Below are 17,141 nucleotides of genomic sequence, written 5' to 3'. Positions count from 1 at the left end.
GACTACTTTATTTGAACTATGCCAGGTTTTATTACAAAATAACAATAGTGGAACGACAGTTTCATAGTCATCACCATAAAACTGTCCTATTTAAATATGAACAATCATCTGATGGTGAATAGATTGTAACAAAACGGGCAACAGCATTATTTTTTAATAAATAAAATAACTTTGTTAAAAACATAACATAAATCAATACCTTCTCCAATATCAGTCCTTATTGTATGGAATCGCAACCCAAAGAAACATTCACAACTAAAAACTGGTAACATTTCTTGTAGTCATCACCATAAAACTGCCCTATTTAAATATGAACAATCATCTGATGGTGAATATATCGTAATAAAACAGGCAACAGCATTATTTTTTAATAAATAAAATAACTGAGAGTGACTCAAGATATCCAAAGCCAACAATCCCAAACAGACTTTTTACAAACACAATGCAGATATGGTCATCAAATGTAAATTGTTTTCTGAAGAAATTTCATAAATCAGCATGTAAAGTGCTTCTAGGAATAATATTAGTTCTGTGGAGGACACAGCATTAAATACTATTTCTCGTGCAACAGAAAGCATTTAGGAAATTTGTTTCTCAAATGGAATCCCTTTACTTACCATAAACTTGGTATTTGAGCAAGAAACCATTTTTAGAAATGGATCCATCACTCCTGAAAATAATGGACAATCTATCTCTTGATGAGATAGAAGGTGGTAGTTCCTGTCCACAATATGTGCCCAGATTTGTTGGTACATTTTTCCATCTATGAAATGCACCAAATAGTGTGACATTGTCAAAAGAGCAATCATCAAGTCCTGAAAAGAGGATAAATAGTCATAAATTAAGTATACCAGATGATTTTGCTGAAATGTAGTGAATAGCATTTTATTAGATACAATTATTTGCAACTACATATTTAATAGACCAAGAAGCAGCTATTAAAGATTATGGTCCATATTTCAAGGGCAGTAAGGGATACCATGTCATGAGTATTATAATAACATGAAACTTCTGTTCATACTTTTTCATTCACCATTCTGTGCTGTATGAGAGTGTAAATGCTGTTATACTAAAAAATATATGCTATTTAGATTTCACAACGACACTATTTCATATAAAGTTAATGAGAGGATAACATCGAAACAGCTTAAAAGCGCATACAAAAAAGTCATGGACTATCTAACAATATTGAATTATTTGGCCTTTTCATGATTCTGTAAAAATGTTAAAGTGTAACTAAAAATTATTCAAATATAAATGTGTAACTTACCAAACGAAAGCATTGGTATGTTGATAGAGACACTAACAAACACAAACACACACACAAAATTCAAGCTTTCGCAACCCATGGCTGTTTCATTAGGAAAGAGGGAGGGAGAGGGAAAGACGAAAGCCCTTCCCTCTTTCCTGATAACCCACATCCTTTTGTCTTTCCCTCTCCTTCCCTCTTTCCTGATGAAGCAACCGTGGGTTGTGAAAGCTTGAATTTTGTGTGTGTGTTTGTGTTTGTTAGCGTCTCTATCAACATACCAATGCTTTTGTTTGGTATGTTACATCCTCTTTGTTTTTAGATATATTTTTCCCACGTGGAATGTTTCCCTCTATTACATTCATTTGTTTATGAGATATATTTTGTTAATTTTCATACTGAAAATTAATTATTATCCAAGGTGTGATTATGTCAAACATATTTCTGAAATTTGTAAGGTGTAATGCTGTAGCTAAAATTTTGTGAACTTTTAATTTTTAATTACGATGTTTAATGTAATTATTTTAACAAAACTATGTACATCTTCTCCTGCTGCATCTTTATTTAGATTACAGTGGATGTGTCCAGGTCTCTACCAGTTTTTAGTTTGAAGTGACTGTTGAGTACATGTTAGTTACATTTTGAAAGTGGTTATTTATATGCTACTTGTTGTTCACCAACTCAGTCATACTTTTGAACGTCTTTTCTGCATTAGAATTCCAAGATTTTGACTATTCATAAAATTTCAGGTCACTGGAAACTATAGCAAGCAGATAATCTATGCACTGTTCACAAGATAATGGACAGACCGGATAACTAAAAATTTCACAGCTTTGTATCATTACATTACCACATTCAAGGAGAATCAATACATAAATAAAAAGCAATATTTCATAGAAACAATGGAAATTCCAGGTAGGAATACCAACAACATAGGAGGAAAAGATAGATTGCTACTTGCTGCAAGGAAGACTCATTAAGTTGCAGACAGGCACAATTCCCCATCCCTGTCTCCTCCAGATTCCTATTTGCACCCCACACGATAGCTGCTTTCCAGCCCAAGATGATGGAGTAAGCAGTCATGTGTGCATGAGGTGTGCTTGCTTGTGTGTATGAGTGTTGTGTGTTTCTTTTTCACTGATGAAGGCTGCAGCCAAATGCTCTGTGTAAGTGTTATTTAATTGTGATTGTCTGCACCTTAATGTGGCTTCTAAACAGTAAGTAGCAATCTATCTTTTCCTACATTGGCAATAGAATGGTAGTAGAGTGGTTACAACATATAAATGTCCATCCTTTATCTTCTGCAGACAACATTTGCAGATCCCTACACATAGTGAAAAGACTGGATGCAATAGTGGAATGAGGGCTGTGTAGAGCTGGAATGGAAAAGTAGGATATATTGCAGGGTACCACCTGTGCAGATCAGAAAAGCTGGTGTTGGTGGGAAGAATTGATATGTGAAGCAGTCACTGAAATGAAGGATCCTGTGTTAGGCAGCATGCTCAGCAACAGGGTGGTCCACTTGTTACTTGGCCACAGTTTGTCTCTGGCCATTCATGCGGACAGACAGCTTGTTGCTTGTCATGCCCACGTAGAAAGCAATAGAGTGGTTGCAGCTTAGCTTGTAGATCACATGACTGGTTTCATGGGTGGTCCTGCGTTGGATGGGATAGATGATGCTTGTAACCAGAGTGGAGTACATGGTGGTGGGAGGATGTGGGGTCAACTCTTGCATCTAGGTCTATTACAGGGATATGAGCCATGGGGTAAGGGGTTAGAAGCAGGGGTTGTATAAGGATAGACAAGTATATTGTGTAGGTTCGGTGGATGGCGGAATACCACTGTGGGAGGAGTGGGAAGGATAGCGGGGAGGAAACTTCTCATTTCTAAGAACGACAAGAGGTACACAAAACCCTGGTGCAGAACATAATTCAGTTGCTCCAGTCTTGGGTGGTACTGAGGGACAAGGGCAATGTTCCACTGTGGCTGAACTTTGAGACTTTTGGAGGTGGTGGGAGATTGCAAAGATAAGGAATATGAGATTTGTTTTTGTATAAGGTTGGGAGGATAATTACAGTCTGTGAATGCTTCAGAGAGACCCTTGGCGTATTTTGAGAGGGACTGCATGTCACTGAAGATGTGACAACTGAGGGTGGCTAGGCGGTATGGAAGGGACTTCTTGGTATGGAACAGGAGGCAGCTGTCAAAGTGGAGGTATTGCTGGTGGTTATAAGGTGTAATATGGACAGACGTACTGATGTAGCATGTAGCCATATCTGAAGTGGTGGCTTGTGGGTTTGAGTAGGACCAGGTGAAGCAAATGGGGGAGAAGCTTTTGCGGTTCTCGAGGAATGTGGATAGGATGTCCTCACCTTCAATCCACATCACAAAGGTGTCATCAATGAATCTGAACCACGTGAGGGGTTTAAGATTTTGTGTGTTTAGGAAGGATTCCTGTAAATAGCCCATGAATAAGTTGGTGTAGGATGGTGCCATGTGGATGCCCACAGCTGTACCCCAGATCTGTTTTCAGGTAATTCTTCAAAGAAGAAGTAATTGTGGATAAGGATATAGTTGGTAATGATGACTAGGAAGGAGATTGTTGGTTTGCAATCTGTCAGATGTTGGGAAAGGTAGCGCTCAATTGGGGTAAGGCCATGGGCATTAGGGATATCAGTGTAAAGGGAGTTGGCATAAATAGTGATGAGCAGGGCACTGTGTGGTAAAGGAACAAGAACAGTGGAGTGTCAGTGGGGAAAATGGTTGGTATCTTTTGTATGGGAGGGTAGGTTCAGTGTAATAGGTTGAAAGTGTTGGTCTACAAGAGCAGAGATTCTCTCAGTGTGTACACTGTAACCGGCCACAATGGGGGATCCTGGGTGGTTGGGTTTATGGTCTTTAGGAACCACGTAGAAGGTAGGAGCTCAGGGAGTGGTAGGGGGGTGAGCAGAGAGATGGACTCCAGCGAGAGGTCTGGATTTGAGGAGTGACTGGAGGTACCATTTGATTTCTGGAATGTGGTCATTGTGGCAAGTTTTTGTAGTGGACGTACCTGACAGCTGATGGAGTCCAACTAATAGATAATTTTTGCGGTTCAAAACAACAGTGGTGAAGACTTTGACCACAGGTAGGATTATAAGGTTGGGATCAGTTTTTAGATGGTGGACTGTGGTTCTTTCTGTGGAAGGTTAGTTTGCATGTTGAGGGATTTATGGAATGATGGTGAGGCAAGGTTCGAGGTTAAGAAATTCTGGAAAGTAATCTTTGATTGTGTCTGATTGGTAGAGTTGGTGGCAAAAGAATGTTTCCACTGTAGGGGCAGGAAGGAGACAAGGTGTTTAATGAGTCCTGCGTGATTGAATTTTGGAGAGGGGCAAGAGGTACGGCGTTTGGAAAGGAGTGCCGCTGCTTACAGTGTGGCTTCAGTTGCCAGAGTCTACAGTCATGTGTGCGTGTGTGTGTGTGTGTGTGTGTGTGTGTGTGTGTGTGTGTTTTGTCTATTTTTGACCACGACCTTGCTGCCCAGAATCTTATTTGTGATTGTCTTTTTGTTGTGCCTATCTGCAACTCAGCATATCAGCTATATGGTAAGTAGCTACTGTCCTTTTCATGATATTGTTTCACGCAGTTCTGGATTTTTCATTTTTGTTACTATTTTCTAATGCATTACCAGTATTGTAGTCAATGTTCAGCCTTCTTTGTCTTTTTTCCTATGTTTCTCTTGTTGCCTTACAAACTGCACTGCACACTTTACTTATGAGCCACACTGTATCAACCATCTCAGTTGCGCACAGCAGATGCCTACAAGACCATGCTGCTTGTTGAGGCAGCACCTTATGTTCCACATTGCTACCACTGATATCATTAACCCTATACCTTCAAATTGATCACTCACCCATATTCTCTTGTATTATTTCCTGCACCTTTCCAGTGCCACATGATCTTCAATCTAATCCTACAAACCCCTTCCCACTCCCTACTCTTTCTCCATTCTATCCCAGTTCACACCCACTAATTCCACCTCATCCAGTCACATCTGCTGTCCCACTTCTTCACATTTATCTATGACCTGTTTCCTGCCCTATCCTATCCTAAGCCCATTCTTTTTCCTTGTTGTTGTTGTGCTCTTCAGTCCAGAGACTGGTTTGATGCAGCTCTCTATGCTACTCTATCCTGTGCAAGCTTCTTCATCTCTTGGTCCCTCTCTACGATTTTTACCCTCCACGCTGCCCTCCAATACTAAATTGGTGATCCCTTGATGCCTCAGAATATGTCCTACCAACCGATTCCTTCTTCTAGTCAAGTTGTGCCACAAATTTCTTTTCTCCCCAATTCTATTCAATACCTCCTCAATAGTTTTGTGATTTACCCATCTAATCTCCAGCATTCTTCTATAGCACCACATTTTGAAAGCTTCTATTCTCTTCTTGTGTAAACTGTTTATCGTCCACGTTTCACTATCATACATGGCTATACAGATACTTTCAGAAACGACTTCCTGACACTGAAATCTATACTCGAGGTTAAAAAATTTCTCTTCTTCAGAAACACTTTCCTAGCCATTGCCAGTATACATTTTATATCCTCTCTACTTTGACCATCATCAGTTATTTTGTTCCCCAAATAGCAAAAATCATTTACTACTTTAAGTGTTTCATTTCCTAATCTAATTCCCTCAACATCACCCAATTTAATTCAACTACATTCCATTATCCTCGTTTTGCTTTTGTTGATGTTTATCTTATATCCACATTTCAAGACACTGTCCATTCCGTTCAGCTGCTCTTTCAGGTCCTTTGCTGTCTCTGACAGAATTACAATGTCATCGGCAAACCTCAAAGTTTTCATTTCTTCTCCATGAATTTTAATTCCTACTCCAAAATTTTCTTTCTTTCCTTTACTGCTTGATCAATATACAGATTGAACAGCATTGGGGAGAGGCTACAACCCTGTCTCACTCCCTTCCCAAGCACTGCTTCTCTTATCATTTTCATTTTCAATTTCCTACAACATAGGGCAGGGAGGGCTTTAGAGGTGTGGTGAAGGCAGTCTCCATAAGAGAGTAAACCCAATACAAAACCAGGCCCTCCAGGTTGGAGGTTGATCATGGGGCTAACAACCCCATATCAGAAAAAAACATATTGTTAAAAAACTCAAAGATAGGAACAGCAGACTGATGATACTGATGAACAACCCATGCAAAGAAAAGGAAATCATAAGTGTAAAAATGATATATACTTTGCTATTTGAAATGTAATGAAGAAACCAGGAGCTCAAAATTGACTCTAACAAGAGATGGAGAAATACCGTATAGGAGTAGTAGCAATTGAAGAGGACAGATGGAAAGGAAATTGTATTGTAAGAAGTGGTATTTACATAATTATGTATAGTGTAGGAGACAGTGCTACAGTAGATGGTATTGGCTTTCTTGTAGACAATAAGTATAAAGCAGCAGTCATAAATTTAACCTTAGAAAAGAAAAGATGTGTACTTTGAGAATGAAGGCCAACTTCTTCAACATCACTCCAGTATATGTGTATGCACCCATGGAAGGTGATGAGGATGAAGTGAAAGATGAGTTTTATGGTGGACTGGAACATGAATTAGAAAGAATGATGTAAAGATAGTGATGGGTGACTTCAGTGCAAAAGTGGGAAAAGAGGAAGGCTTTAGAAAAACAGTATTAAATGAAAACCTGTCTATGTGTCTGACATCTTGCACAGGTGGGGGGGGGCTGACGGCAATTCGGTTCATTATATGGTAGGAATGAAATGCAGACAATGCATAGCCATCTATAGATACAAAGGGAAGAGAAAAGCTCCATGAAAATACAATGTTTCCAAATTGAAAGAGAAGGGAATATTTGAAAAGTATGAAACATAATTTCAGAAGAAGTGTCAGGCTAAACAAAGCCAAGCTCTGGACAGGGAAGTGGAGTATGACTAAAGAGGCTCTACAAGAAACTGCAGAAGAAGTTTCAGGTTTAGAAGAAGTGGAGAAAAGGGCAGGATGGTACAATGAAGATTGTAAAAAAGGCAGTGGAAGAGAGAAATGAGGCAAGGAAGAAAATGATAAACAGGACAACAAGATCTAATACAGAAGAATTCACAAAGAAAAGGAAAGAAGCAGGTAGTGTTTGCAAAACAAAGAAATGAGAACGAGAGAGGAGATGGATTACAGAGCTAGAAGAAGAGTATAATGATCAAGAAGTAAGAAAATTCTAGAAGAGAGTTCAGGAACTGAAGGAAGGCTTCCAACCACATATGGTATTTTGCAAAGATAAAGAAGGAAATTTTATAGTAGGAAAAGTACAGGTTCTAGACCAGTTGGCCAGATATTTCAGTGAGTTGCTGAATGTCACTACAGAAAGAGAAGTTCTGGAAGAAAATGACAGAGAGGGTGACCAACCATGGTAGAATGTTAGTCAGGATGAAAGACCTGTGCCTGTACCAACAATAGAGGAAGTTAGGAAGACAATTAAAAGCCTAAGGAATAATATGGCTCCAGATAACAAGAACAATTCAGCAGAGATGATCACGGGTGGAGGTGAACATCTAACAAGATTGGTAAATCAGCCGTTAGTGAAAATATGGGAAAAGGAAGAGGTGCCAGACCAGTGGAACATGGCCACTATATGCCCAGTTCATAAGAAGAAGGACAAAGCAAACTGTGAAAATTATTGTGGTATTGCTTTAGTCAGCATGGTGTACAAAGTATTAGCCAAAGTCATTGCTATGATATTTGCACCAATTACAGAAGAAATACTTGGAGACTACTAGTGTGGTTTTCAACACGGCAGATCAACAACTGACCAGATCTTCATTATAAGTCAAATAATGGGAAAGTGTTATGAATATAATGTGGATGCACTCCAGCTTTTTGTAGACTTTAAACAGGCCTATGATAGTGTTAAAAGGAAAAATCTATATGACGCCTTAATGGAGATGGAATTCCCAAGTAAACTTATCAGACTGGTACAAACGACCCTCACCAGCACAAAATTCCAGGTAAAAGTAGAAGGAAAACTTTCTAAAAAAATTCAGGTGAAGCAAGGTTTAAGACAGGGTGATATATCATAGAGCTGGAAAGAGTGATGTGAAGGGTCGAGATTGATAAATGAGATGGTACTCTGTTTAACTGTATGCACCAAAATCTAGCTTATGCCGATGATGTGTGTATGGTGCCTAGAAGTTTGAAAGAAATAGAAGAAGGATTTGGGAAACTGAGAAAGGAGGCAGAACAGTTGGGACTTAAAGTAAACAACACAAAAACAAAGCACTCTTTGCTGCCAGAAAAAAATGCTGTTGTTAAAGAGAAATATATTAAGTTGAACAGAGGCAATTATCAGAGATGTGAGAAGTTCCAGTACCTGGGAGTGATGGTTATGGAGGATAGCAGACAAGAAATAAAATCTAGTATTGCTGTAGGAAATAAAGCTTACATGGCACTGATCAAGAACCTTCATTCATGTAGCCTGAGCAGAAAATTGAAGCTGACTGTCTATCGAACAGTCATAAGATGGGTGATAATGTATGGCTCAGAAACATGGACAATGACTGTAGCAGAAAAAAAAAAAAAAAACTTCTTGAGGAGATGGGAAAGGAAAATATTAAGAAATATTTTTAGAGCTGTGTATGAGGCAGGGAAATTGAGGATAAACAGAAATAATTGGAAGAACTGTATAGAAATCCTGACTTGGTGACTGAAATTAAGTGTAACAGACTGAGATGGCTGGGCCATGTAGAGCGAATGTCAGAGGATCAATCTGTCAAAAAGGTTTGCAGAGGAAATCCAGGTGGCAAAAGGAGCAAAGGGAGACCACAGAAACTATGACTGGAGGATGTGGAAAATGATTTGAGAAAGACTGGAGTCAGGAGATAGAGGAAATGAGCAGAAAATTGTCAGGATTGGGCTGTTATCATCAGAGAGGCCATGGCCCTACATGGGCTCTAGCACCAAGGAATAAATAAGTAAGTAAGTATATTTTTCACATTTCACTATCCTCAATTCCCTCAGATTTCTTCTTGTTTCCCCCATTTGCATCTGTTAAACCTTTCTTGTGTTTTTTCCCACCTTTTTGTTTGTATTTTTGCGAAGTTTTTCAGATGTAATTCTATGTTATTTATGTAATATTTTGCATTTTTTTCCATCATCATGGTTCCTTGTTCCTTTCATCTGCATCAATACAGAAAAGTTTCCTTATCCATAGCCAGAAAATGAGTCCCACATACTGTTTCTGCATTATTGTGGAATCCACCCAAATGGCCTTACCATCAAATTACCATCTCTGGCTGCTACCCCTCCTTCCACAATGACCTCCATCTGTTCAGATTCTACCAATCCTTAGTCCTCACCAACAGTGTCCCACAAAACCATATCAATCAAGCCCAAACCTTCTCATAGAGCCTTCTCTCCACCTGAAAAATTCTCCTGCTAACCAGTTCCAAATTCCTGTTCTGAGAACAACTATCACATGAAACCTGGTCCACTCTGTTCATCTATGAGACACAGAAAGCAGTAGGTACAGGAGCTCAGGTGGATGCCATGTTCCTTGACTTTTAAAAAGCATTTGATACAGTTCTGCACAGCTGCCTAGTGAAAAATATGAGCATACAGAATATCAGACCAACTGAGTGACTGGACTGAAGAGTCAGCATACAGAACAAAGTGTATCATTTTGAATTGGGAGAAGTCTAACTTCAAGTATGCCCCAGGGAGTATTAGAACACCATTAGTTTTCACAATGTACATTAATGAACTAGTAGATAATTGTTGGAAGTTTCATGGGGCTTTTTGCAGATGGTGATGTTGTATACAGAGAATATTGTACCGTACCAAAATGCAGGAAGACATGCAGAGAATTGATGGTTGGTACAAGGAGTGGCAAAAACACAACCAAATGTAACATATGGCTAATACATAGACAGGAAGACCCACTACTGTACGATTACATGATTGCTGGGTATCACTATAAGCAGTTACTTCCATATAATATCTGGGAGAATGCATAAGGTGCAATTTGAAGTGGAATGATTACATAAAATTAATTGTAAGTGAGACAGATGTCAGATGAGTTCATTAGAAGAATATTCAGGAAATGTAGTTCATAAGCACCGGAAATAGCTTACAAAACACTTGTTCAACAAATACTTGAATATTGTTCATCAGTATCTGATCTGTACCAAATTGATCTGATAAAGGAAACAGACAAAACCAAATAAGAGCTGTGCATTTCATTACAGGTCCATTTAGAAAGAAGGAAAGTGTCACAGAGATGATTAATCAACTACAATGGCACATGTGGCAAGAGAAGTACTCTAGTGGAGCAAACGCTTGAAGGTGCCTGTGCTCCACATTGTGTGTGGCTTGAAAGTTAGACTCTCAATCCAATCTGAAGCAAACATGGCAATAAACTATTTTCTTTGAGTCATGATGTGTGACAGAAAGGTAGAATGTTAAAGAGTTGAACTAGCCCCACACTTTGATCTCACGCTGGGAGGTGCTTTAGAGTCACAAAATCCTAAGCCAAGAAACTGAGACAAGCAGCACTTTCAAATATACTCATTACTATTTGCTAGTGGGAGCTGGCACACTGACAGAAACAGAAGAGGAATTAGAGGAGATTAGTTGGAGCATTGTTGGCTTAAGTGAAGTATTTAGCAAAGGTGAAAACTGTCTTTGACTGAACCCAGGAAGCTTCTTCTATTCTTGTGGAGCACCAAATGGAAAATTAAATGGAGTTGAAGTTTTAGTAAGCAAAACCAATGAAGACAAAATAGCAATATTAGAGGCAACTTCAAGCAGAACTGCAAGTTTGATCCTGACAATACCAGAAAAGTATAATATCCAAACAGTTAAAGCATATGAACCTACTTCTGGTCACTTGGATGAAGAGACAGAACCTCTATGAGCGCCTGGTAGGGGAAAAAAGATAAAAAAAGTGAAAAACAGAGAGATTTTTTTAATAAATTCATAATTGGTGACTTTAATGCCAAAGCTGAAGGACAGAAGTAGGTGATTCAGTTATTGGCAAATGTGAAACAGATGAAAGAAATAACTGAGATGAGAGATTGGTTCAATTTGTACAATTCTTGAGAACATCTGTCATGAACACAGTTTTCAAGAAACCTGCTAATCACAAACAGATTTAGGGTGTGGGGGGTCCTAACATTGAAATGAAAAATGAGATAGAATTTGTAAAGATGTCTCTGTGCTGACCAGGTTCAATACAAACATTGACCATCAATTAACAGAAGCAAGATTTGAAATGATTACAAAAGAAGAAAAATTGGAACCAATTACAAGAAAAGGAAACAATTTAAATTTAAAAATCTTGAAGAATGAAAAGAAGAATTTCAAGAAAGCAATAACAGAAAACCAAAAGAGTGTGAAGCAGAGGAAGTAACAAAGGTACTAACCACAACTGAAAAAGTGGGTGACTTTTGTAGATCTCAAAGCCAACCCAAGAAGCAGACAAAAGAAACAATTATTTCAATGTAAAAGAGAAGATAAATGTATGCAGAAACAGACAAAAATAGAATTTATAGAACTGTGCCAAGTCCTGACAATGGGCATGAATTAGATGTCAAGAACTATAAAGAAAATATGTTAATATCCCGTCTTGAAAATAAATCTAATATAAAGATGACTGGAAAGAGTCAACTAATAACATTAGACATATATCAAGGCCAGATTACAGATAAGAAAGAATATAAGAAGAATATAAGCCTTCTATGTGGGAATGACCAGCAACAAACTGACCACTAACTTCCCACTAACACCAACCTGTCGGAACTCCGGGGATGGTAACTTGCCCTTCAGTATATTCTCTCTTCTCGTTACCTGCCAGGCCTCAACCTCCGCTATTTTCAAGTTCCCGCTACTCATACCTCACCTGTCATTCAACATCATCTTTGCCTCTGTACATCCACCTCGACTGACATCTCTGCCCAAACTCTTTGCCTTTACAAATGACTGCTTGTGTGTGTGTGTGTGTGCGCGCGAGCGAGTGTATACCTGTCCTTTTTTCCCCCTAAGGTAAGTCTTTCCATTCCCAGGATTGGAATGACTCCTAACCCTCTCCCTTAAAACCCCCTTTCCCTCTCCTTCCCTTTTTCCTGACGAAGCAACTATTGGTTGTGAAAGCTTGAATTTTGTGTGTATGTTTGCATTTGTTTGTGTGTCTATTGACATGACAGCGCTTTCATTTGGTGAGTCACATCATCTTTGTTTTTAGATATATTTTTCCCATGTGGAATGTTTCCCTCTGCAGGAAAACGCTGGTAGGTAGGCACAATAAAAAAACACACACAAACACACACACAAAATTTTGAGCTTTCGCAACCCATGGTTGCTTCGTCAGGAAAGAGGGAAGGAAAGGGAAAGATGAAAGGATGTTGGTTTTAAGGGAGAGGGTAAGGAGTCATTCAAATCCCCGGAGTGGAAAGACTTACCTTAGGGGGGAAAAAAGGACAGGTATACACTCGCACACTCATATCCATCCACACATATACAGACACAAGCAGACATATTTAAATATTTTCCTCTTTAAAAGACTCCAACAGAAAAGTAGGGAACCAGCTACCTCAGTACTCATGCAATCTTCCTCACCAATAATTTTGGTAGTTATTCATGCTCTTTTAACATGGAACATGCTAAATCCTTTTACAAAGTCTCTCTTTTCAGCATCTCCCTCTCACTGTCACTTTTTCTCCGAATGGCACTTCTTCCTGTCTATCGTCCAAATGGTCACTGTCTTTGTCCCTCTCTCTTGCTTTCCCTCAGCACTATCTACTTCTGTGCCACTGCCACTGTCTCACTGTCCCAATGTCATTGTCATTATTTCATTCTTTTTCTATGCCATTGTCAATGTCTCTTTCTTTCTTGCCTACAGTCAGCTTTATTTTGGTTCAACCACCTTTGTCTCCTCTCCACACTTTTCTTTGGAGAGGTCTGCTCAGGTTTTGACCTCTAAGTCAGGAATTTTAACATATGGGGAAAGCGAACAAATTTTTCCCTCTTATAGTTCGCCTATGTATGATCTTCATTCAGCTCTCTTTTTCATTTCCATTCCTTTTTCTTTTGCTGCCACTGCTATTATCTCCATCCATTTCACTTTCTCTTTTACTGCCACTGTTTCTCACTGACCAACAATATCTCCTCTCTCTTAGGCTCCAACTGCTACTGTCTTCATTCATTTCTTTCTTTTTCACTGCCACTTTCACTCTCCCACAATCACTATCTCCTCTCTCTTTTTCTTACAATGGGAACATCTCAGCTGTCTTCCATTATTATTGTCTGTCTGATGCAAAAATCCATGAATATGTATGGATACCAAAATTTTTGATGAGGAAGGCTGAACAGGAATTGAGGCAGCTGGTTTTCCTCTTTTCTTTCAGAGTCTTTTAAAAAGGAAAATATTCACCTTTTTGGTGCTGCAACATGAGCATTTTTCTACTCATTCCCTTGTTTTTCCTGCTAGAGAGGGTGTGCAGCATATATAAAATGAATCCTATAGGTCAGTAAAGTTCTGACAGTTTATTTATATATCTCCACACATTTATATACTTTAACACATGCAAACAACAAATAAGTATGCATAATATGAGGTTAACACAAATTGATGCCCTTAAATTTTTCCTGTATATTTTGATTATCAGTCTTAATTCATCAAAAATTCCTCGATTATGATTTGCATCTCGAAAGAGTAAAAATATTATTATATCAACGAAAGTCAACTATTTTAGAGAACATAATGTACTTGGGTTGACAAAAAATCTACTCCCCAAGAAGAAGTAGGAGAATACTCATATAAAGATATTAAAATTTGCAAGATTTTGGAGCCAGTGGCTCCTTCTTCTGGCAATAGAGTTGAAAGGAAAGTAAGAGGGATGAAGGAAAATGATTGGTGAGATTTAGGAAATAGGGAGAGTTCAGAAAAGCCCCCCCCCCCCCCCCCCCCATAAACCCTGGGCAGGGGACACAAAAGACTGATTGTTGGGGACTGCACCAGACAAGATTGGAAAAACCAATAGCTTAAAGGTGGACAGAAATTACTGCCAAATAACATTATGCACGATATTATCAAGAGCGGAAAGCTAAGTGCATTTTATGTGAAAGAGGTAAAGAGTTGGGTGGCTGGGAGAGTGGGGGAGGAGGGGGGAGAAGTAGACAGTTCCAAAAATGAAAGATGTGGAAAACTGAAAGTGAGTGAAAGAAGGAATAGTTACCCTGAAGAAATGCTGAGACCAAAGAAATTAGCAGAGATTTAGGCCAGTTGGATGGTGAGCACTACGGACATCTTGTAATGCCAGTTCCCACATGCAGAGTTCTGAGAAACTGGTGTGTGGGAGAATAATACAGATGGCATATGTGGTGAAACAGGCACCAAGGGAATGACTGTCATGTTGTAGACCATGTTCAGCAATGGGATATTGTGTGTTGCTGGTATGCACCATCTGCCTATGTCTATTCATTCTAGTGGATAAATTAGTGGTAGTCATGCTGATGTAAAAGGCAGAGCAGTGTTTAAATAACAGCTGGCTAACAACATGTGTCATTTAACAGATTGGTCTCCCTTTGATAGTAATAAGTTTCAGGGCTAGTTTAGACGGTGGTAGGAGGGTGCATAGGGTAAGTTGTATAGCCGGGACGGTCACAGGGGTAGAAACCATAGGGTAGGGAAATCTGTGCAGAAGGAGCATTGGATCTGACAAGGATATCATGGAGATTGTGAGGGCAACAAAAGCTATTTAGGTGTGATTGTCAAAATATGAGACAGAATGAACCCCTTTTCACTACATAGTATAGTCCTCTCTAATATTATGAAAAGGAAAGTTGCCATTCACTTTATAATGGAGATGCTGAGTTGCAGAAAAGACTGTCAAAAATAAGCTTTCAGCCAACAAGGTCTTCATTGAAAATAAATGACAAACACACACACACACACACACACACACACACACACACACACACACAGATGTCATGTGTGTGAGAGTTGAGTTTGCATGAGTGTGTGTTTGTCTCTGTCATGTATTTTTGACAAAGGCCCTGTTGGCCAAAAGCTTATTTGCAACAGTCCTTTTGATGTGCCTATCTGTGATTCAGCATCTCTGCTATATGTTGAGTAGCAGCTTTCCTTTTCATAATATTGTTACATTCTATCCTAGATTTTCTATTGTTTGATCTTCTCTAAGCAGGTGATTAATACATTCAAGACTAGGATGATACAGTGTGACAAGAAGTATCCTTGTAAGTTGTTTTTTGAATGGATCAGCGGTACCAGGATTGGATGTGATAGCCCAGGAAATCTGCTTTTGAAGTATGCTGGTGGGATAATGACACCCAGTGAAGGATGAGGTACGAATGGTGATGTGTAGTTGCAAAGAGTCTGCATCTGAGCAGATACGTTTGACTTGACTCAAATGCTAATGCTGTATGGGAGGGAGTGATTGGTGTGGAAAGTATAGCAACTGTCAAAATGTAAGTACTGCTGTTTGTTAGTAGGTTTAATGTGAAGAGAAGTGTGCAGCTCACTGTTGGTGAGGATGAGGTCAATGTCGCAGAAAGTGGCATGGGATTCAGAATAGGACCATGAGAAATTTAACTGGCAGAATGTATTTAGAGATTACAAGAATTTTAATAGCTGAACCCTACCATTGTAACATTACAGGACATATTGGGACATATTGAAGTATTCGATACTGTAGACTTTTAGGGGATGTCAATACAGATATGCAAAATGTAAAGGGAAACTTTGGTGATGTTTAAATATTGTACTGTGTCAATATTAGGACATTTTGCACAGAAAGAACAAAAATAGAATTAATGTAAATATATATTAGTGTTAGTAACCTATTTTCATTCAATTTTGTAATTATATTTCATTTTGTAAAAGAAAGACTCACTGTTTGCTGTAGCTCTGATTAATTGTATAAATTATCAGTTTTGAGCTAAATTATTTCGTATAATATGGACAAGATACTTTTAAAAAACTCACCAGCTAAAGAGAAAGTCTGTAAATGAACGTGTAATGCACACTTCTGGAACTTTCTATGGAGAAATTCTATATTATGATCGCAAGGATGCGAAAGCTTGTGAAGACTGTTTCATGACCTGGTTTCGAAAGACGATTTGTATCAAGAAATATTGCTAAAAAGATTTATTTACGTTTTGAAACACGATTTAAATCATTTTACATATAAATAGTTGTTCTGGGTCACTCAAGAGATATCCAGAATCAAATGTCGGGATGTTTCTGGAAACATCGGTACAAATCTGGTGAAGGTTATCCAGAAGCTGGTAGAAAAATGTTATAAAATCTATTTGGAAATTATGCTTGTAAGAATTTATATGTACTGATCCTTTTACTTACTTTAATCTGTACTAAAATTCTGTAATGTCTAATTTAGTTTTAAGTCGTGAATTGCTATCGTATTGTAAACAAAACATTGTCAAAGACTCTCATTGTTTGGAAAGCTATTAATACACCTAGGAGTTGTCAGTTGCCAGTTCGGATATGCAGTGCGGTTAGCTCTGAGAGTCAGTTGTTGAGTCTGTGAAGTCTGTCAGTTCTGTTTGTAAATAAATGGCTGTAATGAACAATTACTTGTTGTCGTCAATATGAACTCAAGACCTTTTGCACGAAGCATACACCTCCTAATGCAACGTTTTAATTTGGTTGAGGAAGCTGGGATCGCTATAAGTGCAAACAAATTGAAGTGGAACGTTTTAATTTGGTGTTGAGGAGCTGAAATGTTATACCATGAGTTCACATGCCAGAAGATGTCATCAATGTACCTAAACCACACTTGGGGCTGAAGGCTTATGGAACCCAGAAAAGCCTACTAAAGGTGACACATGAAGTATTCACATAGGAAGAAGCCATTCTGGT

The 17,141-nt window shown here is 38.6% G+C and overlaps 1 protein-coding gene across 1 annotated transcript in view; it reads right to left on the bottom strand.

Annotated features, from left to right (window-relative positions):
- The window catches only part of LOC126285431 (cubilin-like), a 1,398,426-nt gene that overhangs the window by 116,957 nt on the left and 1,264,328 nt on the right, over positions 1-17,141 (bottom strand). The window contains exon 56 of the mRNA XM_049984811.1: positions 618-815. Within this exon, the coding sequence (XP_049840768.1) occupies positions 618-815 (198 nt within the window). The remainder of the gene's footprint in view (positions 1-617; positions 816-17,141) is intronic.

The sequence above is a fragment of the Schistocerca gregaria genome, chromosome 8, assembly GCF_023897955.1.
Source record: "Schistocerca gregaria isolate iqSchGreg1 chromosome 8, iqSchGreg1.2, whole genome shotgun sequence".
Classification (NCBI taxonomy): domain Eukaryota; kingdom Metazoa; phylum Arthropoda; class Insecta; order Orthoptera; family Acrididae; genus Schistocerca; species Schistocerca gregaria.
The sequence above is the reverse complement of the archived record's forward strand: the minus strand, read 5'-3'. Positions and strand labels throughout refer to the sequence as shown.